This window comes from Arachis stenosperma, chromosome 4 (assembly GCF_014773155.1).
Source record: "Arachis stenosperma cultivar V10309 chromosome 4, arast.V10309.gnm1.PFL2, whole genome shotgun sequence".
NCBI classification, from domain to species: domain Eukaryota; kingdom Viridiplantae; phylum Streptophyta; class Magnoliopsida; order Fabales; family Fabaceae; genus Arachis; species Arachis stenosperma.
Window position 1 is genome coordinate 61082284 of NC_080380.1, and position 23817 is coordinate 61106100.

General features: G+C 35.5%; 1 protein-coding gene across 1 annotated transcript; it reads right to left on the reverse strand.

Moving 5' to 3' along the window:
- Positions 1-816: 816 nt before the first annotated feature.
- Positions 817-23273, reverse strand: LOC130976948 (tetraspanin-6-like). The gene is made up of 3 exons (XM_057901908.1): positions 22633-23273; positions 20870-21198; positions 817-1177 (listed from the first exon to the last, which is right to left on the reverse strand). The coding sequence occupies exons 1-3, from the start codon at positions 23119-23121 to the stop codon at positions 1138-1140; spliced, it is 858 nt and encodes a 285-aa protein (XP_057757891.1). The 5' UTR covers positions 23122-23273; the 3' UTR covers positions 817-1137.
- Positions 23274-23817: the final 544 nt, after the last annotated feature.

Sequence of the window (23817 nt, forward strand, 5' to 3'; positions counted from 1 at the left end):
GATTTTGTTAATCACATTGTTTCTAATTCTAATTCCATTGTTGTTGTTGATTCTGATTCCATTGTTCTTCTGCTTCTGCTTCTGATTCTATTCTTTTACTTCTGATTTCATTGTTGTTGTTGATTCTTCTGCTTCTGTCTTTTGTTGATATTCTTTAGAGTTGAGAAATATGGTGATGGTTTCTCTTTTCTTCTTCTCTTTTGTTGTTGCTGCTAGTTGAAATGAATTATGTTTTGATTCTTTGATATTTGAAATACAGATTTATTTTTTCACTTTTGCTTTTGCTTCTATTTTTGTTTTTTTTTATGTTTATTAGATTGTTTCTGCTTCTGATTTCATTGTTCTTGTTGCTAATGCTGTGATGAAGAAGAAGAAAAAGAAGAATAAAAACTGAGTATTTTGGTGAAGAAGGAGAAGGGCATTTTGGTCCAAAGGGCAATTTTAAAACCAAATTGAACCTTAGGGACGAATTCGAATTCAAAAAAAGATTGAGGACGAAACAAATTTTCAGCCTCTATCTTATGCATCGAAATCGTACTTAACCCTTATATTATTAATAGGTTAAGAAGATAGTATAAAGATATTTTAGGAACTCGATATATATTTCACTTGATTACAATAAACTCTATGTTAGTCTATTTATATTACTTGATCTATTTATTTATTTAATTACTAGGATTTTCATCCTAATATCTAAATATTTTTCCTTATACAATAAAATCATGAAAAATATAAAATATAAATATTTCCATGAATGTGTGTTATAATTAATATCGTTAAACAAAAAAAAAAAAGGACAAGCAAATACACACAGAATCAAACACTCGAATAGTAAATATATTTCACATTACTTATAGAATTCAAACACCCCACTAGCATATATATATATGGGGTAGCCCCTTAGGCAAGTCTCGTTGATATTTCAAGTAGACTACCTACTCAGAAATATTTTGATGTTGATAAACTAGATTCCTAAGGAAGTAAAATCTTCTCTAATCCTCTAAATTATTATGGTGTTGGACAAAACCTTACTAGTTCTGTTTTAGTTTACTCGGTCAAGAAAAAAAAAAAAAACAGCATCATAGACATTATTACAAGAAAGCCCCCCTTGGACGCTAGCTAATTAGATATTATCATTTAGAAAAGCTGCTCCTTCTTGTCATACCACCATCTCCAACTGTAACAAGAAAAAAAAAAAGGAAAAAAGCAGACCAAAAAGCATTGGTTAGCAGTCAAAAGATCAGAGCATCGTCATACATGCGGACTCCACTTTCAAATATTGTGTTGCAATTTTACCGCTCGCGTTTTACTCAAGAAAATAAAGCGTCCGTGGCAAAAGCAATATACAAAGAAGAGAATCTTTGGAGCAGTTCCAATCTCATTTTCTAAAGCATTTTGAAATATTTTTACTATCAAAAGAGTTATATTAGGTGACTTCACTTTTTTTATATTTTTCTTTAAGTGAAAAATCAAACTTATTTTTATATAAAGCTGATATGTAAGATCCAGAAAAATATTAACAAGATAACAACTTATTAATTAATTAAAAGTGAACTCTTAAAAGTTTAAAATTTATAATTTAAAAATTTATAGATAAAAATTTAACTCAAAAAATTATTTAGAGCGCAAAAATATAATTAATTATGAAAAACATGCATCAGTATTAAAATTAATTTTACAGGCTTAAGTCTGTCTCGTATTATGTATGAGAAAATTAAAGATATAGGAATAACCAGAAAAATGTTTATAATAAAAACTAGAACACTTATCTTTAAAATTTTGGTCCTAGGTGGGGCCAATAGGTAAAAAGACAAAAACGCTCCTCGCCCACTTAACCAAAAACATGATACACCCCCTCCCACCCTACTTCCAAAATTTCATTCATTTTTACGTTGAGATAGACAGTCTCAAGAGTCAGAGGAGAAGACGGAAGAACCATAACACTATTCGCATACACATACAAATCCACTTTTCTTAAAAACCAGAGCTTCGATCGACAACCCATTTGCGGCCACGCGATCATCTTATCATCGTCTTCGACTCTATATAACTTTTGTGATGAGTAATCACAAGGACCTTACCCTATTTCTTCATTTATTTCTGATTTTGCATTTTTGGTATGTGTTGATTGAAATTAGTGATTTTGATGCTTTAAGGGAAGCTCAGTCTCAATTTCTAGAGGAGTTTTGACCTAAGGTTATGTAGAACAAGGTAAGACAACTCTTTCTCCCTATATTCCCTAATTTTATGCAAAAGTCCTAGTGTAAATAATTGAAATTTTGGTATAATTAGACTGAATAGAGTGATTGGTTGCTTGGCTTGAATTGGTACAGATTGGTTTCTTGGATTCGATTGATGAGGAGTCGGTGGATGCATGGATTGGCCGAAAGGAAAGGATCAAGAAGTTGGAAATTGCCACTAACAAAAGGTACGGGTTTTGGTTTCGGATAAACACTATATAACGCTATGTGAAAATCTAGGTTAGATGACTTTAAGATAGTGTTAAATTGATATGATTGGTGTTGTTGATGACATTGGCTTAGTGTGAATGTTTATGTTAGTTAATTATTAATTATTGAATGAATTATATGATTTGGTGTGTTTTGAAGTTGGGTGATATAATGTTGAAATGAATTGTTGTAAGTGAAGTATGAAATTAGATTTGGATGATTGATTGATGTTTAATTAGGACTATATGATGATGGGATTAAGAAGTGATGTAATTTTGGAGGATTGAGATTTATAATTTTGTGTAAATAATAACATATGAAATTGAATCAAAAGTGGTTAATTGTTGAGTTTGGTGAAATTGTTAGGTTTGTTTAATGAGAAGTTAAATGATGACTTGGATGAGTTGTAAAGTGAAATGAATAAGATATGGTTTGAGTTTGAGCATTGAAATAAGCATTTGGTATTGTTCGGAAAGAAAAGGATTTGAAGAATGGAAATTATAGATGATGCAGAATTTTTGGTAAAATAGATATTTTTTGGCAAACTTCGACAGGTTATAACTTGGCACTCGTAGCTTGGAATTGAGAGAAATATATCTTTAATTATAACTGGAAATGAGTACTTTAAAATAGTTGAAAGATGGAGGAAAACTAATTTTTGTAGATAAAGTTATAGATGTTTGAAAATTGGTATTGAAAATTGAAAATTTCAGATTTTGCAGCATACTAGAAAATTCACCGGTGTGCGCGTGCACAGGGATATACGTGTGCACCTGTGAGGGGCTAAATAAAACCCTGTGCACATGCATAGGGTGGTGCATATCCACTCGTCAAGGAAGGTTTTTGGGTCTGTGCGTGTGCACATAGCCAGTTTTTTCCAAAATGTTGCTTTTTTACTGTTTAGCCTTCTCGACAAGCTTGTAATCCCCTGTAACCTCCATTTGAAGTATGATAACCATTTCTAAAGCTTTGAAAATATTGGAGGTGAATTAAATTGATTAATTCCTGTATAAAAACTTGGTTAACCGGATGAAAATATTCTGAGGATGGTTGTTCGTCCCGTCCACGCTGAGGACGGTGGCTTAGTCTCACTCACGGATTAATAAATTATAATTTACTAAATCGGCTAAGATTTTGACTCATGATAAAATATGATTATAACTGTGATTTGATAACTAAATTGGCATAGACGTGGGTTTGTCCCGCTTGCGTTATTGATAAGGCACATGTGCCTAACAAGGATGGTGGTTCGTCCCACTTGTTCAGTGCTGCGGTGTAGATATAGGGATTGTGATTTTGTCCTACCCATATTCTTTCTATTTGTAAGTGTGACCAGACACTCATTCCTTAAAATAGCTAGTCTCCAAGAGAAGGTGAATAGGGGACCCTTCCTGCGAGACGTGAACAAGGCATTCTCCCTGCGAGTTTATTTTTTATGCTTATCCATGAGACATTTACCTCTTGGGATGCCTGCTAGAAAGACAATATCTGGGTGAGCTACCGGATGTGTTGGGTCTGGCAGTTTAACCGACGCGTGAGCTCACGGCCAATAGGACAGGCATGCATCATGTGCATTTTTTGCTATTGTTTGAGTGTGCATAATTGTTTTGGTTTGCCTAGAGATAGTTACAGAGTTGAGACTAGAGATAGTTACAGAGTTGAGAATTTAGCAAAATTTAGCCTTGTGTGTATTATTGAAAACCCTAGACTTGAACTTCGGTGGTGTTGGAGATTAGGATTGCCTAGAGGGTTCATATTTCTTTATATAGTCTTTATTTGGAACTATTACCCTACTGAAAATCTTCGAGTTCTCACTTGTCGTGGATTTACTATTTTTTAGATATAGGACGTGATGCACCTTGCTGAGAGGGTGGGATTCTATATGGAAGCGAAGAAGACTTTTTGGGACTTCTTTTGGCTTTCTAGAATTCTCTCTATTTTTGACACTTTATTGTATATATTTTGTATATCCCTCATGGAGTCTTTTATTTGGAGAGATAGGATATCTATTTTGTATATTTTCTGGTATTATAATATTCTAGTTGGCTTTTTCTTCGCAGGTCAAGACTAGTAACTATTATATATCCTTTTCCAAACTTCTGTGTGTGTGTGTGTGTGTGTGTGTGTGTGTGTGTGTTGCTTTTGTATACGACATTTTCTTGCTTTACCATTTTACGAGTGTGGTTACGGCTATCAATGTTTAGTTTTCTTCACAAGCTCCTAGTTATATCTTTATTCTTTTATTATTATGTATGAAATCTTCCTTTTAGGTTTCGTAATGCCTCACTACCTTTGATTTATGACTATAGCATAAAGTTTTGTGTGGTAGGATATTACATGATATATATCATTTAACAATTTTCAACTATTAATATTACATAAATATAACTGTAGATAAGTTTACATATTTTTTATTTGATTGAGTATTTTAATATCTGTACTAGACTTCGTTGGTACGGGTTGAGGGAAGGATCAAGGATTAGCCAGCCTTAGTGATGACGTGATCGTACCTTTGAAGTGGCAAAGGCTGGTACCTGCAAAGACACTCCGACACTCAAGTCAGAATGAATCTAAGAGGTATAGGTGTGAATTAGGAGTGTCTAACGTACCTGAAGGATCCATTGACTCCCTTTATATAGTTTTCTTGTTATCTTATCTTATCTTGTTGGTTAAGATAAGGGAGATATTTCAATTTGAATGTTTGTTATTGGTTCCCAGCTTTCTGGCCAGTTTAGGCTGTAGGATGACTTGGGTTTCAGGTCCGGTTCGTCGTTGTGATGTTTAGGGCCCAAATGCCAAGACCGGAATAGTTGCCCCGTAGCGTGAGAGCAAGTGTATGCTTGGTTTCATTGCTAGCTGATCAGTTCAGTTCATTGCTGTTCATAAGGTCGTGTTACCATTGTCAGAGTGCGGACTATTTCTACATTTGTCCATTGTGTTTCCCGATAGTGAGCTTTGTCTATTACATTTTCCAAGGCGTCATAATGATGCGTAATAGGAGAGAGAGAGAGAGAGAGAGAGAGAGAGAGAGATGGATTTTTGCCTTTTTTTTCATGAACACCCCTAGTCCTTCTATATTTCAATTTAAAATTTAGGAGTTTTTTGCTTCAATATCCCTGTAACTGCTCCTTTCTCCCCCATGTTCCTTATATCTTCCTTTCTGACATTTTTCTGGTCTCTAGTACTATTGATTGGATTGACCATTATTGGTTGTTGCATTTTTGCTCTGCTAGTTTCTTCTCTTGCTGATTCCAGAACAAGTTAGTGCCTTCTCTTTGTTTTTCATGCTTTGTTGCTTTAGTTTTTGTTCTGCATTATTTCTTTTTAGGTTTCCTTCATGTGATGGTAAAGGAAATGTGGGGATGTCATTGTGTTGTTAAGGTTTGGGATTTACGGGATTTGGTAAATTTTTTACGTAGTTTTGATATAGGAAGGGATCTTCTTGTTTTTCTGTGTTTTTGGGAATGGGCTGACAGTAGTGCCCCTGTTTGGATATAGGTATGGTACGACAGATAAGAGTTTAGGGGAATCCGAGTCCGAGTTTCCTATATGGAGGTGTACTGGATCGTTACCGTTGGGTGACGTTCGATGTGTTAGGTACACCCTCCCAGTTAGATGAGAGGGACCTTCAGCGACTTTGAGATGAGGGGGCCGTGTTGGGAGGACGTGAGGCAGAGCAACAATATGAGCTTGTGCTCATTGGTTAAAATGAGAGAGTGTGCTACCTAAATCTGGACTCCCCCAAGTTCCCAATGGATATGGGTGTACAAACCTTTGTTTACCAAGATGGGGTTCGGTTGCCTTTCTTTGAGTTTGTTATGACCTTTCTGAATCATGTTTCCATAGTGCTGTCTCAACTACATGATGCATGAGCATCATGAGTATTTTTTGAGTTGTTGAGGTCTTTTGATGATTGTAGATACCATTGGATAAAGATTTGGTAAGACTTAAGAACGTGAAAAGCCAAAATGGTCAATCTCTAGACTCTTGGTGTCTAGCGCGGTACTAGTGACGCTCAACGCCACTAAAGGAGCCACACAAATGTACCCTCTAGACCCTTGGCATTTAACGCTACACTAGCGGCGTTTAGTGCCACTCATGCCCAAACCTCCATTCTCCACTCTGGACCTGCAGTGTCTAGTGCGGCATCATTGGCCTTCAGTGCCATTCCACCCTTACCTTCACTAATTGAATCCAACATGGCGCCCAGTGCCACCTCTCTCTGGTTCGTTCAATTTTTGTTTACACACATTAGGATTTTGATTTTTCAGCAGCATGAGCAACTAAAACCATCATTGTTAAGGTTAGGAGCTCTATTTATTTTGATGGATTATATCACTGTTCCCCTATTTTTATTAATGCACTGATATTTTATTTATGACTTGAGTTTCGTTCTTCATCTTAAGAGTTATAGTGTATTGGAAAATAACTTTAATCTGAATTAAATTCCTAGAAAGGTTAATTTTTAGAATTAAGCTAGAAACTCTTTCTCATGATTCTTTAACTGTCCGAACTTAATTTGATAAGTGACATAAAATCAATTACGATTGGTTCTTAAGAATTGTGTGGCCTTTAAACTAGAAATTGTATTTAATCTCTTAACACAATTAATTATTCAAGGGATCGGGGTTTGATTACTTAGGGTTTGCCATGAATTATATCTCTGCATGACCAAAGTAGATAGCAATAATTGTTGATCTTGAAACATAAATATCTCTGGCACCTTAACTTTACTCATCATATTACCTCTTTACACGTTTACAATTGCTTTCAATTTACATTCCATATTTTGATAGTAAAGATTTAAAGAACTCTCTTTTGATTGTCTAACTAGAATAATCATTTAACCACCACTTGCTTAGTCCATTAATTCTCGTGGGAACGACAACCCACTCACGTGGTATTACTTGGTACGACTCGGTATACATGTCGTTAGTAATTGTGGAAAGTCCGCGTCAAGTTTTTGTTCAATGCCATCTGATGTACTACAACCCATACCTAAGAAATCCTCGTAATTACTACATCCAAATAGTTGGGTGGCTATCCATACCTTTGAATTAGTGTGTGAATTTTTGCAGATACCGGCTCAGGTTAAAGTCTTTTTATTTTTCTTTCTGTGCACCATTCCACATAAGGAGAGGATACATCGAAAAGGAATATTTCTTTCCGTGCTTAGCCAAACCGCCGGATCTTTGACTTGTTTGAAGATTCATTCTATGGTTTTAAGGCGGAGTATTTCTAGGTCCGTCCGGTCCAAGGTCATTGCCCTTTTTGGTTATCCCAGGAGGGGGGGCGCCGAATTTTCCCATATTGGAATTTTGTGGCTGGGGCTTCTATCTCACGAGGATAACTTATGAGGGCCTCTCTTCTGAGAATAAGGATATCACCTATGTTTTAATAGTGATATTTGGGGATACGGCATTGAATCCTCGGTACGTCTTGGGGAGTCTCGAGGCGGGTAGGTCGTATGTTGGTAAGTTCATTTCTAGTCTTTATGCATCTGTCTCCCATTTTGGTAGGTTCATTTCTAGACTTTATGCAAGGTCCAACCCCCATGTAAAAATATTAACAACTCATTTATGTTACATTGTTTTGGCTTTACTTTCATTTAGTTTTTAATTTTGTTTGTTTTACTTGGATAAGCTTTCGTATTACTCAACTGCTTTCACTTGATAACCTTGTTTATGCCTATGTCTATCACCACTATGTCTTTTCTTTGTTGCTTGAGGACAAGCAATCATTCTAAGTTTGGTGTTGGAGGATATGTTCCACATAGCCTAAAAGATGATGAAGAGAAAGGCAGTGAGAACTAAGGTTGTTTCCTTCCTTTTTAATTATATGCATTTGTTTCAATTTACTCTATCCTAGATAATGCATTTAAATTTTCTATTTGTTAAGTACATGTCATTACTTGTTCATCACAACCCACAATTATAATTATACTTATTATTGAATGTTAGTATAGAGTCTTGTGCTAAGAAAGAAACAATGGATTGATCATATAGAGATCATGACAATTTGAGTTTGGAAGGCCAAACTAACTGAATTATTCAACACTTACTGAGCCAAATTGCTTAAGGCCTTAATCTAGAGGACTATTATGGGGTCCTTGTCATCGAAAAAGCTTTGGAGAAGCAAAATATAATGAATAATAATTAACAAAAAGGGATTGAAAGAGAGGCCAAAGGCTCTGAGTACCTCTGACTAAAGGAATCAAAAGAAAAATGAGCTCAAAGAGCCCTCCTAAGTCAAGTGCTTGTGGTCTTATGTATCAAGAAACAGCCTGAAAATAAAGCATTTAGAGTCACAGCTAAGTTCAAAGGTGCAAAGTACCCTCCCCCCAAAAGAAAAAAAGAGAAGCCAAAGGCTCTGAGCACCACTGATGGGGAATGTTGAAAGAAAAATAAGCTCAAATAGACCCCAATCAAGTGATTGTGGTGTTTATGTTTCAAGCAAAAGCTTGAAAACAAAGCATTTATAGTCACGGCTAGGCTCAAGGTACAAAGCATCCAATAAAAGATAAAAAAGGAAAATGTGCAAAGAAAGTAAATAAGCTTGCTTCAAGGTGATGATTCAAGGAAGCATTCCATAATCTAATCCGGATAGAGATCTTCAAAGATTATAACCATTTGTGTTGAATTGTGCATAAGTGAAATGGCTAACTGAAATCATTTGAATTGCTACCATTCACCCTTGCATTTTAAGCTGTAAGGTTTTGAAGATTAAGGCATGATTATTTGCTTGCTTAACGATAAGCAGGAGCTTAAGTTTGGTGTTGTGATGCATGTGTATCATGTTATGTTTTTCTATGCTTTTCATATAAGAAATAAATGCATAATGCTTAATTATAGACTGCTTTGGTGCTTAAGTTAGATATTGCTTCGATCTTTTGATTTGATAAATTTTGTAGGAAATAATAGAAAAAGAAGTAAAATGCACAAAACAAGCTCAAAAGAAAAAAAGAGAAAGTTTTTGGAGCACTTTAAAGCTTAGAACACGCGTTGGAACCTTAGCCCACGCTTTTTAAATCGTGGCCCATGAAGAGAAGACCCCTAGAAGTGCAATAAAGTAGCGTTCCACATGCCAGGGAGAATGGGCGTGTAGAATGGAAACACCTTCGATATGGGACTCATGCGTATGCATGCTTCATGCGTACGCACAACACCTGAAAAATGTGGATTTGTACGTACTCATGCCTCATGCGTACATGCAAAAGCTGGAAAACAAGGGCTCATGTGTACACATACTGCATTCGTACGCACGATTGAAGATTTTTGTCATAATCATGCATACGCATGCCTCATGCGTACGCACGTCCCAGTGAACAGTGGACGTTCCACATGCTAGGAAGAACGGGCATTTGTGCTTTACACGCCGTCGACACTTAAGGGAAGGCTTCTATTTGGCAATGTATATGGGCATTGCCACACTTTGGGCATGTCACACGCAATATTTTACCTCCTAGAACCTTGTTTGATTGAGTGGTGTTCCGCATGCCGCAGCTGGGTATTAGACAATGGGCTAAGTTTCCAGAAGACTATTCAAAGATCCCATTTGGGCGTTTTACACGCCACAACCAGGGTGTGTCACACGCCAAGAGAGAAAGAGCTCCAGGGACCACAGAAGAGTGGCATTTCACACGCCACATGTTGGCGTTCCGCATGCCGAACAGGGAAGACCTCCCAGGGAAGAGAAGATGGGCATTTTACACGCCCAAGGGTGGCATTACACGCCAAAAGGGCCAGCTCCAGGAAAGCATAGCATTATGCATGAAAAGTGTGGCATTTACATGCAAAGCGTGGCATACACATATGGTTGTTTCACTTGCTCTCTTTGGCCCATTTTCTATAAGCCTTGTTTACAACACTCAAAGCCAATTCAAGATGAAAATTTGGGACCATAGAAGATATAAAGTTAAAGAATTAATGCGGAAGATTAGATTCGATTTGTTTTCTTTTTGAATTTAAGTTTGAATTTAATAATTAGGTTTTATTTTCTTTAGTATAAAAAGGTCCTAAAAATACTTTGAAGAGACCATCAGACCTTTTGCCATTTTTTGATATTTTGTTTCCTCCTTGGTTAATGTTAAGAGCCATGTTCATCTTTTAATGGATTATTAATCTAAGTATTTAATTTCATATGAGGGTTATGATTTGATTTAATTCATGATTGAGTTTTCGTTCTTCATCCTTAAAGATTTAGAATTGTTGGAAAATATTCTAACTCCGTCTTGGATTCTAAATATTGTTTTGGAAAAAATTAATATGTGAATTAGCTTGAAAAGTCTTTCACACTACTTTTTTATTTCACTAGGAATAGGTTCAAAGAGTGTGCGACACTTTGTGAGTTTCAATTGTTAGGACTAGCTTGAATACATGACATATAATTCAACCTAAGGACTATTTTTGAATCTTACGTGAAATTGAATTAGAATTGTGCTTCACCTCTTTTTCTTAAGCAATTAACTAAGGAATTAGCGGTTAATTGAGTTAAAGAAAAAATGAATTACAAAGGAATTGGAATTTGATTATTTATGATTTGTCGTGATTAATCTTTGGATACATCATATAAATAAACATAAGGATTGTTTTCCTAAACAGTGAACATCTTTGACACCTTAACTATCTTTATCATCTTATTTTCTTAATGAATTTTAGTTTGCTTTTGATAAATTTTCTATTTTCATGCTATTTACAATTGAAACACTTATTTTTTATTGTCTGGCTAGAATAATCAATTGACCATTGTTTGCTTAATCCATTAATTCTCGTGGGATCGATACTCACTGACTGTGAGTTATTACTTTGTACGACCCGGTGCACATGCCTGTAGTTTGTGGTTTGTAAAGTCCATACCAATGGCTCTTCACAATTGACGCCTCCTATAGATTTTATTCCCAGCTTTCAGGCGGTCTCTCAAGAAATTGTTCAAAAGGGGACTGCTGGAGATGATGATATCCAAGAGACTCTGATCTTGGAGCCCAACAAGAAGAGTAAGAGGCCTGCCAAGAGAGGTAATTTGGAGGGTATTAACACAGGTGTGGTTGCCCTCTGTGTGACTAATAACTCCTTTGATGCTACCAGCTTTATTAATCAACACTTCCTGCCTAGCACAGATGAATACTTCAAGGTTTGTGATCTTTTCAATCAGGCTAAGTCGGTATACCATGTTCCCCCTCAAATGGCTGCTATCATCTGAAGGGCCGAACCAATGCTTTTGCAGACTTTCCTTCTGGATGAGAAACTTCATCAAGCTCAGGCAGAGCTTAGCACTCTAAAGGGGCAACTGGAGACATCCAAAACTGCAAGGGCAAAGGCAGCTAAGAAAGCTGAGGATGCGAGCTTTGAGATCTTGCGCTTGTCAGAATGGGAAATTGAGATTATGTCCCAGGTGGCTAAGGAGAAGAAGTTGGCAACCAATGCTGAGAGTGCTGCTGCCGTAGGCCGTTCCAAAGTTTATGCGGTGAGGGTCGAGGTGGAGGGTTTGAAGCAGCAAAATGCCAAACTTCTAGCTAATGCGAGGGCGGCCACCTCGGCTACCGAGGAAGCTTTGAAAGCTTAGGTCCAAGTGTTGGCTCCGGGCATGGATGTGTCTGTTATAGGAGCTTTTCGGACTATAAAGAACGGACAGATTATAGATCTTGAGTAACTTGGTTTTAAGTTTTGTGAAACAATTTCTTAAGTTTGTAAGCCGTTTGTGCGACATATATACACTGCTTTGGTGGCCTTTCCTTGGCCATTTTCTTATGAACTATTTGTGGGCCTCTTGGTGGGCCAAATTGCATGCTTATTTGATTTGTTTGTATATTGATTTTGTTGGCCTCGGGAGTGATTGGTCCCCTGGGTGGCCATTTTGTTCGTACCATTTGTTCGAGTAAAAACGTAAAAACTTAAAAGAGATTATTTGATTGAATAACCATTTTATTAAAAGTTGGGCCTCATGAAAACCCCCCATTGTCTTTTGGGTAGGAAAGAGTTCCTGAAAAAATGTTTTGAACATGAACATGAAAATGGAAAAGTAAAACAAAACAAAGGAAATATGAAAACTCCAAAGAAACCTTAAATTTTGCTAAAGTTATCAACTCAGTGAAGATCGCCTATGAGTAGTGATGCGGATGCATCATTGCCTGTTTTTAGTTGTTATTTTAATATATTTTAGTTTAGTTTTCATACAAATTCTGTTAATAAATAAGTAATAGCATGAAATATCTCTACATTTAGTAAAATCTCAAGCATAGGTGCAATTTTAGCTAATATACAAGGTAAATATGATGAAATAGATAATACTAAGTGAAGTTATAATTTGGAGTATTATTAGCACACTTACTGGAAAAACGTTAATGACAACGTTAGCATGATAACGCCGGTAATAACATTGAATAACCAATTTGAAATTCTGTGAATTGGCACACTCCAAGGGGAGTAGGTCTTCGGACCCTTCCCCTCATACACTCTTCTCCTCTTCCTCTTCTTTTCTTTCTTTGTAATAGTTTAGTTTAATCCTTAATTTTCAGTTATGAATCGTTAGTTTTCATTTCAGTTATGAATCTTTAATTTTCATCCTTACTTTCATGAACTTTAATTTTCATTTGAGAGTAATGACCACTTAACTCCCTATGCATTTGGGAAATGAGCTCTGTCTTAAGTTTTGATTGAATTGATGTTCATTTCTTCTTCTCAATCTGCTTGTTGTAGCCAAGATAACTTCCGTGCTTAATTGATCTATTCACCTCGGAAGGGGGTTTAGATCATTGAATTTCTATGTGAGCCTCGGAAGGGGAATCATAGAAATTAGTTTGGAGCTCTATCTCTCACAACTCTCTTGATCAATACATTCGGGATGAATTGAGATCCTGAGAACTTGTGTGGCTTATGGATTTGAGAATAGAGCTTCACATCTTCTCACGAACAATTAGATCAAGGAATTGGCAATTGTTTGGGTTAAGAGAAATTGTGTAAGGATGGATACATAGAATAACCTTTTATTTTTTTGATACTCATATAAAGCAGAAGATATTTTAGCCATTTGCATCAAGCTCAGACTTCTTTCTTGCATACGTGCTTCTCCGGATGCACATACTAGAATAAGAGGTAAAAGTTGATTGCCAGCATGTTCGACCAAACGGGTTATTTTCTCGCCTACTACAGATCCCATACTACTCCCCATAAACTGAAAATCCATGATCCCAATTGCTACAGGAATCCCGTTTACAAAGGAATTGGGATTCAATTATTGCAATCCGCCATCACTTACTTTATATGATTGAGATTGAGATCCATTGATTCATGAAAAATTAACATCTCCAATCCCTTATGTTTCCATCTATATTTTTCGTCATTTACTTTCTTGCACTTTACTTTATTGCACTTACTATCTTGTACTCTCCTCCTTGCAATTTACTTTTCTGTCTTTTTTACTTTCTACCACCTTATTGTCAGCACCTTAATTCTTTGCACTTTATTTTCTTGCACTGCCCACTCCTTGCAATTTAGTTTCCAACACTTTATTTTTCTGCACTTTACATCTCTTGTCACTTACTGTTCTTATACTTTATTGTCTTCATTTACTTTTTTGTCATTTACATTTCATGCTTGTTCATCACTTTTATATGTTCGTCTGACTAAAATAATCAACTCACTATTGATTGCTTAATCCTTTAATCCTTGTGGGATCGACCTCACTCTTGTGAGTTTTACTACTTGATACAACCTGGTGCACTTGCCATGGTTAAAACAGAGAATAAATTTTTCCGTATCAAGTTTTTGGCACTGTTGCCGGGGATTAATTGTGATTGACAATCTACCAGTGGTTGATTACCTAGATTAGACATTTTTTTAGTATTTTATCTTGTTCATTTAATTACCTTTGTTCTTTACTTTCTATGCTCCTTAACTGTTTGTATTAATGCCTCACCAAGAAGCCCTTGTTCGTGACATATCTTGCTCTTGGTGATTGTGCTATTAATACAATAGTTTGTTTTACTTAGCCTTCTTTCAAATAAATTGGCATATGATCGCACTCTAAGTTTGGTGTTGCCTTGCAACAATTTGTTTCCAATCTTTTCAGGGTACTTTCATCAATTCTAAGTGAAAGTGTAACATTAAGTTTGGTGTGCCACTTATTTTTTTTTTCTTTGCAATGTATCTTGCAACACCACTTATTTGTGCAATCATAATGTCTCTACTTCTTTGGCCCGCATTGTCATCTTTAACCAAACTTGCTTAAATTCATGCATTACTTATATTTTGTTTCTGTTTGACATTGAAGATTAATCACAACCCCAGCATCACTATTCCTACTTGTTGCTTGCCGGCAAAGCACTCATTCTAAGATGGTGATTGGGGGGAGAAAATCTGTGAGAAAGGACAATAAAAGTGAAGATGAACTACAAGGTTGTAAAGTCCCTTGTTTCCTTATTTCCTCCCAGTATATTTAATTGCAATCATGAATGTCTCTTGTTTTAAAGTTCAGGCTCTGCCCCTATTCTATTTAGTTTCTTCTAGCTTAATAATAAGCATGACTCACTATCTCTCATTGCACCTTGCTTTTGCATTTGCTTACACCCATTACACTTAAAAATGCAACAAAGAAATCATTCTTTTAAAGGGAAAGTGTTGAAGAATTTTATCAGTTTTGAGGCAAGCTAAAGATTAAGAGAAGTGGAGGTTCTAATTGTTTGATTGAGCATTGAAGTTTCATGTTTGTGAAAACTTGCATGGGAGCTCATAGAAAGGAATTGAAGTTTAGAGAAGTGTTATGGAAATTCTCAAAAATCTATTGATCCAAGAAGCAGTAAAAAAAAGAATAAGCCCAAGGCTCTGAGCATCAATTACTAGAAAAAAAAGAAAGATACAAGAACTCAAAGAGTTATTGTCCTAGTTAAATGCTTGTGGTGGATTTGTGTCAAAGAGTGAGGCCTGAGCAAGTAAATCCTAAGTGGTGATTCAACACCTAATACCTTAACCCAACTGGGTTGGGAGTATTGATTGAAAGCTTATTATAAAGGGCCGCTTTGAGACATGACACCTAGAGTCAAGGCCAAGATGAATAATTGCTGCTTCAAGGTGATAATCTATAAAGAGAACTCCATAACACCATCTAATGACACTCCTAAGATCTAAGACTTCCAAGATGTAAGGACTAGTGAGCACTGGAATCCTTGCATAAGCATACAATTTGAGTTCACCCCACTATCACTTAGTCACTTCACTCACTGAGGCATCATAAGCAATTCTTTAGCACATTCCCATAAAATGAATTCTTTGTGTATTGTTCTATTCTTGCTTGGGGACAAGTAAGGTTTAAGTTTGGTGTTGTGATATGGGTGCATCATTGCCTATTTTTAGTTGTTATTTTAATAGATTTTAGGTTAGTTTTCATACAAACTCTGTTGATAAATAACTAATATCATGAAATATCTCTGCATTTAGTAAAATCTCAAGCATATGTGCAAGTTTAGCTAATATACAAGGTAAATATGATGAAATAGATAACACTAAGTGAAGTTATGATTTTGAGTATTATTAGCACACTTAGTATATTAAGATCATCTTGTATATTACTTTGATGCACTTATTTATTTGATGATAGGCAAAGCAGAAGCGGAGGAAAGCAAGGAGGTGGTACCAACGCTGGCTTACTAACGCCAGTACCAATGTTGGTCAAGAGAGAAGGGAGCGTTAATGGGCAACGTAAGCACACCAATGCCAGTGCTAACATTGTTCCCAAGGTCACTATGCCAAGGCCATCAACGTTAGTTTGCACGTTGGTAAACCAACGTTAGTGTGCACGTTAGTGAGCCAACGTTGCCACACTAACGTCTTCGACAAAAGCATGAAAATCGGCGGCGACGCATACGCGTGGGGTGATGCGTACGCGTGAGGGTGAAAACTGACAAGCCACGCGTGCGCATGGGCGACGCACACGCGTGAGGAGAGCATTAACACACTAACACTATGTCACTAACGCCAGAAATGAAGGTCACGCGTACGCATTGACGACGCATACGCATTACATGGCCAAAAACAGCATTGACGCGTATGCGTGGGCGACGCGTACGCTTCACTGGAAAAATGTTAATGACAACGTTAGAATGATAACACCAGTAATAACATTGGTTAACGTGGCTATTAACACCAGAAAGGGCCTGGGGGCAGTTTCTCAGTGTTAGCAACACCAATAACGGCCCCGATAACGTGAATCCACCCCTAGAGCGTGCATTCACTTTTAAAGCAAACAAAGCCCATTAATCTCACTCAATCAAAGGCACAAGAAGCATCTAGAATAGGAATTTTTATTCAATTGTAATTTGCTTTTCATTTCAATTTGTATTCTAGGCATTAGTTTTCATAGAGCTGCACCACCACAGAGGGGGATAGGGAGAGAGTGAAGACCAATTCGAAATTCTGTGAATTGGCACACTCCAAGGGGAGTGGGTCTTCGGGCTCCTCCCCCCATACACTCTTCTCCTCTTCCTCTTCTTTTCTTTCTTTGTAATAGTTTAGTTTAATCTTTAACTTTCAGTTATGAATCTTTAGTTTTCATTTCAGTTGTGAATCTTTAATTTTCATCTTTACTTTCATGCACTTTAATTTTGATTTGAGGGCAATGACAACTTAACTCCCTATGCATTTGGGAAAGGAGCTCTGTCTTAAGTTTTGATTAAATTGATGTTCATTTTTTCTCAATACGCTTGTTGTAGCCAAGAGATAACTTCCGTGCTTAATTGATCTATTCACCTCGGAAGGGGGTTTAGATCATTGAATTTCTATGTAAGCCTCGGAAGGGGAATTATAGAAACTAGTTTGGAGCTCTATCTCTCACAACTCTCTTGATCAATACATTCAGGATGAATTGAGATCCTGAGAACTTGTGTGGCTTATGGATTTGAGAATAGAGCTTCAGCTCTTCTCATGAACAATTAGATCAAGGAATTGGCAACTCTTTGTGTTAAGAGAAATTAGGTCAACAAGGAATTGGGATTCAATTATTGCAATCCGTCATCGCTTACTTCATATGATTAGGGTTGAGATCCATTGATTCATGAAGAATTAACATCTCCAATCCCTTATGGTTTCCATCTTTATTTTTCGTCATTTACTTTCTTGCACTTTACTTTATTGCACTTACTCTCTTGTACTCTCCTCCTTGCAATTTACTTTTTTGGCTCTTTTACTTTCTAGCACCTTATTGTTAGCACCTTAATTCCTTGCACTTTATTTTCTTGCACTGCTTACTCCTTGCGATTTAGTTTCCAGCACTTTATTTTTCTGCACTTTACAACTCTTGTCACTTATTGTTCTTGCACTCTATTGCCTTCATTTACCTTTCTGTCATTTATATTTCATGCTTGTTCATCACTTCTATATGTTCGTCTGACTAGAATAATTAACTCACTATTGATTGCTTTATCCTTTAATTCCTGTGGGATCAACCTCACTCTTGTGAGTTTTACTACTTGATACGACTCGGTGCACTTGTCGGTAGTTAAAACGGAGAATAAATTTTTCCGTAGCAAGTAGTAGCTCCGTATATTTGTGGCATTCCATGTTCTCAGTTGCTTGGTGCCGTTAAGTCGTTCCAACTTGTAAGCTCCCTTTCCTATTACGGACTTAAGTCGGTAGGGTCCCTCCAAATTGGGAGTTAGCTTTCCCAAGGTGGGAGGGCCTATGTCGTTGCTCACAAGACCGAATCTCCTTGCTTGTAATCTTATTTTACCATGTCTCGGTCGTACCTCAGACTTACTCTCTGTTTTAAAGCTAGTTCCTATAGGTGGGCTATGCTTCTGACTTCATCCATGAGGCCCTACTCTGTGTCCTCATCATGTGCTCCTATGGTCCTTAGAGGGCTGGGCTCCTTGACCTCGACAGGGATGACGGATTCTAGGCCAAATGTCATCCTAAAGGGGTTCGGCTGAGGTCTGGGGCAATGTTCAATGTGACCAAAGTATAGAACCAAGCTCGCCGACCCAGAGACCTTTGGCTTCGTCTAGTCTTTTCTTGAGTCCTTTCAAGATGATCGTGTTGGCCGCCTTTATTTGGCCATTAGTTTGTGGGTGTTCCACTAAGCTAAACTCTTGTGAGATGTCGAGTCCCTCTAGGAACTCCCTGAAGCATTTGTCTGCAAACTGGGTCCCATTATTTGAGATCACAATCTCTAGGATCCCAAACCAGGTTATGACTTGTCTCTAAAAAAATCTCCAAAAGAATCTCTTGGCATTGAATGGCGGTGATTGTAGGTAGTGCTTCAACTTCAATCCACTTGGTGTAGTAGTCAATGGCAACTATGAGAATTCTGAGTTGCCCGGGAGATGTGGAAAAGGGGCCTATGAGGTTGATTCCCTAGGTTTTGAAGGGGCATTCTGTCGTTATCATGCTGAGCTGATGAGGGGCTGCTTGATGGAGGTTGGCGTGCACTTGACACTGTCTGCAACTTTTGACTAGTTGGAGGGTATCTCTGATGATAGTGATGATAGTAGGCCAGAAGTACCCAACTCAGATAATTTTTTGAGCTAGGGTTTTGCCTTTGACATGGTGGCCACAACATCGTTCGTGAATTTCACAAAGTATGTAGTCTGTCTCACCGGATTCTGTACACAAAAGAAGGGGTTGGGATAGTCCTCGCTTATACAATCGTCCCGCTATTGTGGTGTACTTTGTGGGTTCCCACTTCACATGTTTTGCCTCCTTAGGGTCCCCGGATATGTCCTTGGTGGTAAGGTACTCGAAGATCAGGGAGGTCCATGAGTGCTGATTGGACAAGGGCAGGTTTGTGGAGGAAGTGGCGGCGACGGAAGGTTCTTTGATGACTTCTTGGATTAGAGAGCAGTTTCCCAAGACCGACTTGGTGCTTGTTAGCTTTGAGAGTAGGTCATCTCCTTAACTTTGGATAAATACCTTTAGTAGGGGTCCCGTATTTGGTAATCCCCATTTATTTGGGAACTAACTACCTAGGAGTCACTGCAAACCTCCAATGTTTTTGTACCAACTTTCTTAGCCAGCGTTAATCGAGCTAAGAGGGCTTCATATTTTGCTGATTATTGGAGATTGGAAATTCGCATCGAATCAACTGTTCGATAGTAATCTCATTCTCATTTTCTAATATTATTCTCGCTCCGCTGGAGCTGCTGTTTGACGAGAATAATATTATAAAACGAGCCTTGATTCGAACAACAGCTCCAGCGGAGCGAAAAATCTGCCACAAAATGAGTCTAAGATGTATAGGTGTGAATTAGGAGTGTCTAACGTATCTAAGGAAGTCCTTAACTCCCTTTATATAATTTGTCTTATATCTTCTTAACTAAGATAAGGGAGGTATTTGAAATTGAATGTTAGTTATTGGTTCCCGATTTTCTAGCCCATTTGGGTCGTATGGATGACTTAGGTTTAGAGTCCAGTTCGTCATTGGGCCGTTTGAGACCACAAATGCAAGGATCGAAACAATATGTAAATCGGTCATTTGATGATGTGTTAAAAGAAATATTCTAATTACAATTAAATAGCCGTCCTTGAATGAACAAAGATATTACTGACCCAAAAAGAAATTAAAAATTTGGCAATTTTTTCACCAAAATATAATTTCGAAAATCACAAAAGTTTGACATAATTAAGTGCTTATTTGGGCGTTATTATCTTGATTAAAAAAAATCTTTTTTGAATGAAAAATATCTTTTTTATTTTTTATTGTGTTTGGCAAATTTCTAGTAATAAAAGTAAAAGTACTAAAAAAATAAAAAAAAAACATCGTTTTTGAGAAGGTATAATTTACATCTTTTTTTAAAAGATTTAAAAAAAAAGATGTTTTTCATGTAATAAATAAACGAAAAAATACTTTTATATTATTATACCCAAACATAATTGATAGATAAAAATATCTTTTTGTATGAAATATCCAAATATAAAATTACTTTTATTTTTCTAAAGATCTTTTTAAAAAAGATAACTCAAAAAAAGATATCTTTTAAAAACTCACCCAAACAAATTCTAACCTCTAACTTTAGGGAGCTTTGGAAGCCATGAGCATAGCACCCAAGAATTATAAAATATCTCAAGTCTAATTGTTTTGTTCCGAAGCAAAGATATCCACGGGGCGGTTTATCCTATTCAGATATTCACGACCAAAAAGTACTGATTTTATATGAGGAACTACTGAACTCAATTACTTGCTGCCGTTACTCTTCAGTCTTCAAAGCAAAGACAACTTATTAAGATTGCTCCAAAAAAAAAAAGAATTTACTCAAGGAAAAAATAAAAGATATCCTGTTCCACCATAGAGAATTTATTTTTTAATTTTAAGAATTTATGTGATACGTTGCAGGGGTTTCAAAATTGTTGTTTACTTGTTAAATTTGGTTTCGTGCTATAATATCTCTATGTAAAAGGGATTTATTCTTTTTTTTATTTGAAATAAAAAAAACTCACCAATAGTAATCCCATCTGGGTCTAACTTTAGTCATGCGGTTGTGGCCATGAGGATTATCACTTTCAGCTCTTCTGGCGTTTCGGAAAGCACAGCAACCAATGGAATAAATACAAATGAGGAACACAAGCACCACAACGTTCAGAACTGATATCTTGTGCCAATCTCTTCTGATGTTTTCAAGCACCCCAGCCTTGCACGAATCGCATTCGTAGCATAGCATTGTTGGGGCGCTGTTCCAACGATAGCAATCAGATTGTTGAGCAACCACTATTGTGTCCGGGTTGTAGTAATTGGTATTGCATGATGTTGGTGGCTTACAGCATCCAGACTGCAGTCAAACATATAACTTATTATTGGATTCTCTTATGTTTAGACAACAAATCAAAAGGAGTAGATATAAACATTTTTTTTTTTAGTAAATATTCAAGTTGATCTTCAAAAAATTTGATATTAGACACTTTGATCTCCAATAAGTTTTTTTTTTATAAATTCTCAAAAATTACTTTTATCAAACAAATTAATCTCTTTATTATTTTAGAAAGGAGTTAATTTGTCTTATAGCAATATACTTTAGGATTTTATTTGTCTATAATAAAAGCTTTTAGGAACTTACTATTTGTTCGATGCATATATTAAAAAATTGATGATTCAAGGTGAGCAAAAGATCAATTTGTTCTGCCAAAATAATTTTTGGGAATTTTTAAAGAATAAAATTTATTGGAGACTAAATGTAGAATCTAAACTTTTTTATGAATTAATTTGGATGAAACTTTTTTTTTTTTACATCAAGTATATAATCCCAATAAAACATCTATATTGGCTTTTGATGTTGGTATAACAATTTTTTCCAGTTTGGAATATAATTTTTTTTATATTTTCCTTTTGATTGACTTGTTTCATCAAACGAAAATATATCATAGGCTAAAATAATAATGTTAAAATAATGGTAAGGCTTAGGACAAACTTTTGAACATTTTAGGATTAAGACTAAATTTTTATGCAAGGACTAAAGCTAAAAGTTACATATTTTACATGAATTTAAAATTTGTTAAAACTTTATTTTTCATGAATTAGACAACAAAGCAAAAAGAATAGCTACAAAAATGGGAATCAGTTTTTGATGTTACTGTCATTTTTTTCTGGTTTGGAATATAAATTTCACTATACATCCAAATCTTTTTATGAATCAAGTCTAATTAAATTAAATAATAAAATTTAAAATAATACTAGCTATAATTAATTTTTATTATATTAGACTAACTTAGTTAGACTTAATTAAAAAAAAGAATTGGATGTATAGTATTATTTAAATTCTTTTATAAATTTTGTTTTGATTAACTACTTTCATCAAATGAAAATATATGTTAGGCTAAAATAATAATGTTAAGTTAACGGTAAGGCTTAGGACAAAAAAATTAAATCTTTTAGGACTAAGACTAAAACTAAGAGTTACATATTGTACATGAAATTAAAATTAAATTTAATTTTAATATAATCTTAATGTAGAACAGTTTTACATATATAGTCGTATTAGAAAAAATAACTATTTTTATATGATCGTGTGAATAATTATTTAAAAGAATGAACATAATTAAATAAATGTGTAAAATATTTTAAAAATTCGTATCTCCGATGTCTTTTCTATTAATATTATCCTTTTCGAACATATATAAAAAAACTCAAACTAATGAAATTTCAATTTCAAAATTTGAATCCACAAAATATATGATATAAAAATTAAAAAAAAAAACTACCAGTGTACCTGTATGGGAGTCATATCCCTCTTTATATAATCAAAAGAGGTCCAAGAAGCAATCTTGTCACAAGTATTAGACCCCAAAATACACCCTCTAATAGTGCTCCAATATTGGGGATCCTTAACCCTACTCCTTAACCATGGTGAATAACCCCCAAGATGGTACTCCTTATACACCCTTCCAGGAACTTGAACTCCACCACCCTCGCCAGTCACAACGAACCCAAATATGGTCAAACCAAAGAGTGCGGCCATTAGGAGCAACATGATCGCCAAGTAAATCCATAGTGCCCAAGCCACATGAAAACACGAACCTATGAACCCTGCAAGTGAAATCACAAGCACAACAAAGCCTATAACCAGAAGTGGGGTCTGCAGGAAATTCTCACACGTTGTGCTCCTTGCCATCCATAGACCTGCACCGATTATGGGTATTGATGATAAGAGTGTGAAGAAGTTCAAGAACCCAATCACTGTGTTGCTGAATCGTTGCATCTCATAATCACTTTTTCCTTCTCTCTGTATTGATGATGGTTTCCTAGTTAGTTATGTTTTGTATTCCGAGTTTTTTTTTATTCCCTTCAAAAGGCTAAGGGATGTCCTTGCATATGTTAAGCTTTTGGAATTTTAAAAGAAGGGTAAAGTACGTTCAAACTCCGCAGTTTCCCGAAATTACATATAATACCCCACTAGTTGAGCCACATACTCTCATTCTATGTTTGGTTGGAGAAAATAATGAGAGGAAATAAAATGAAGGAAAAGAAAATCAATAAAAAATAATATTTTTTTATTTGAATATCAAACAAAATAGAAAAAAAAATTTTGTGTGTCACTAAATTTTTTTTTCATCACAAATAATTAAACAAGAGAGAAAATATTAGATTTTTTGTATTTCTAATATTACTTTTAGTTATATTATTATTAATCATTATTAATATAAACTTAGTTTTAATAGTTTTAATATATTATTATAATAGAGATTTATATTTAAACATTATATGTATTAGATAAATAATTTAAATTAAATATATAAAATTATAATATTTTATAATATTTATAAATTATAATAAATATAAATAAATAAAAAAATTATACTTTATTTTATAATAAAAGTATTAATGTAATTTTATACTATTATATTTTTTTTAATTTTTTATCTAAATAAAAAAGAATTTCTTTTTATTTTTTTCA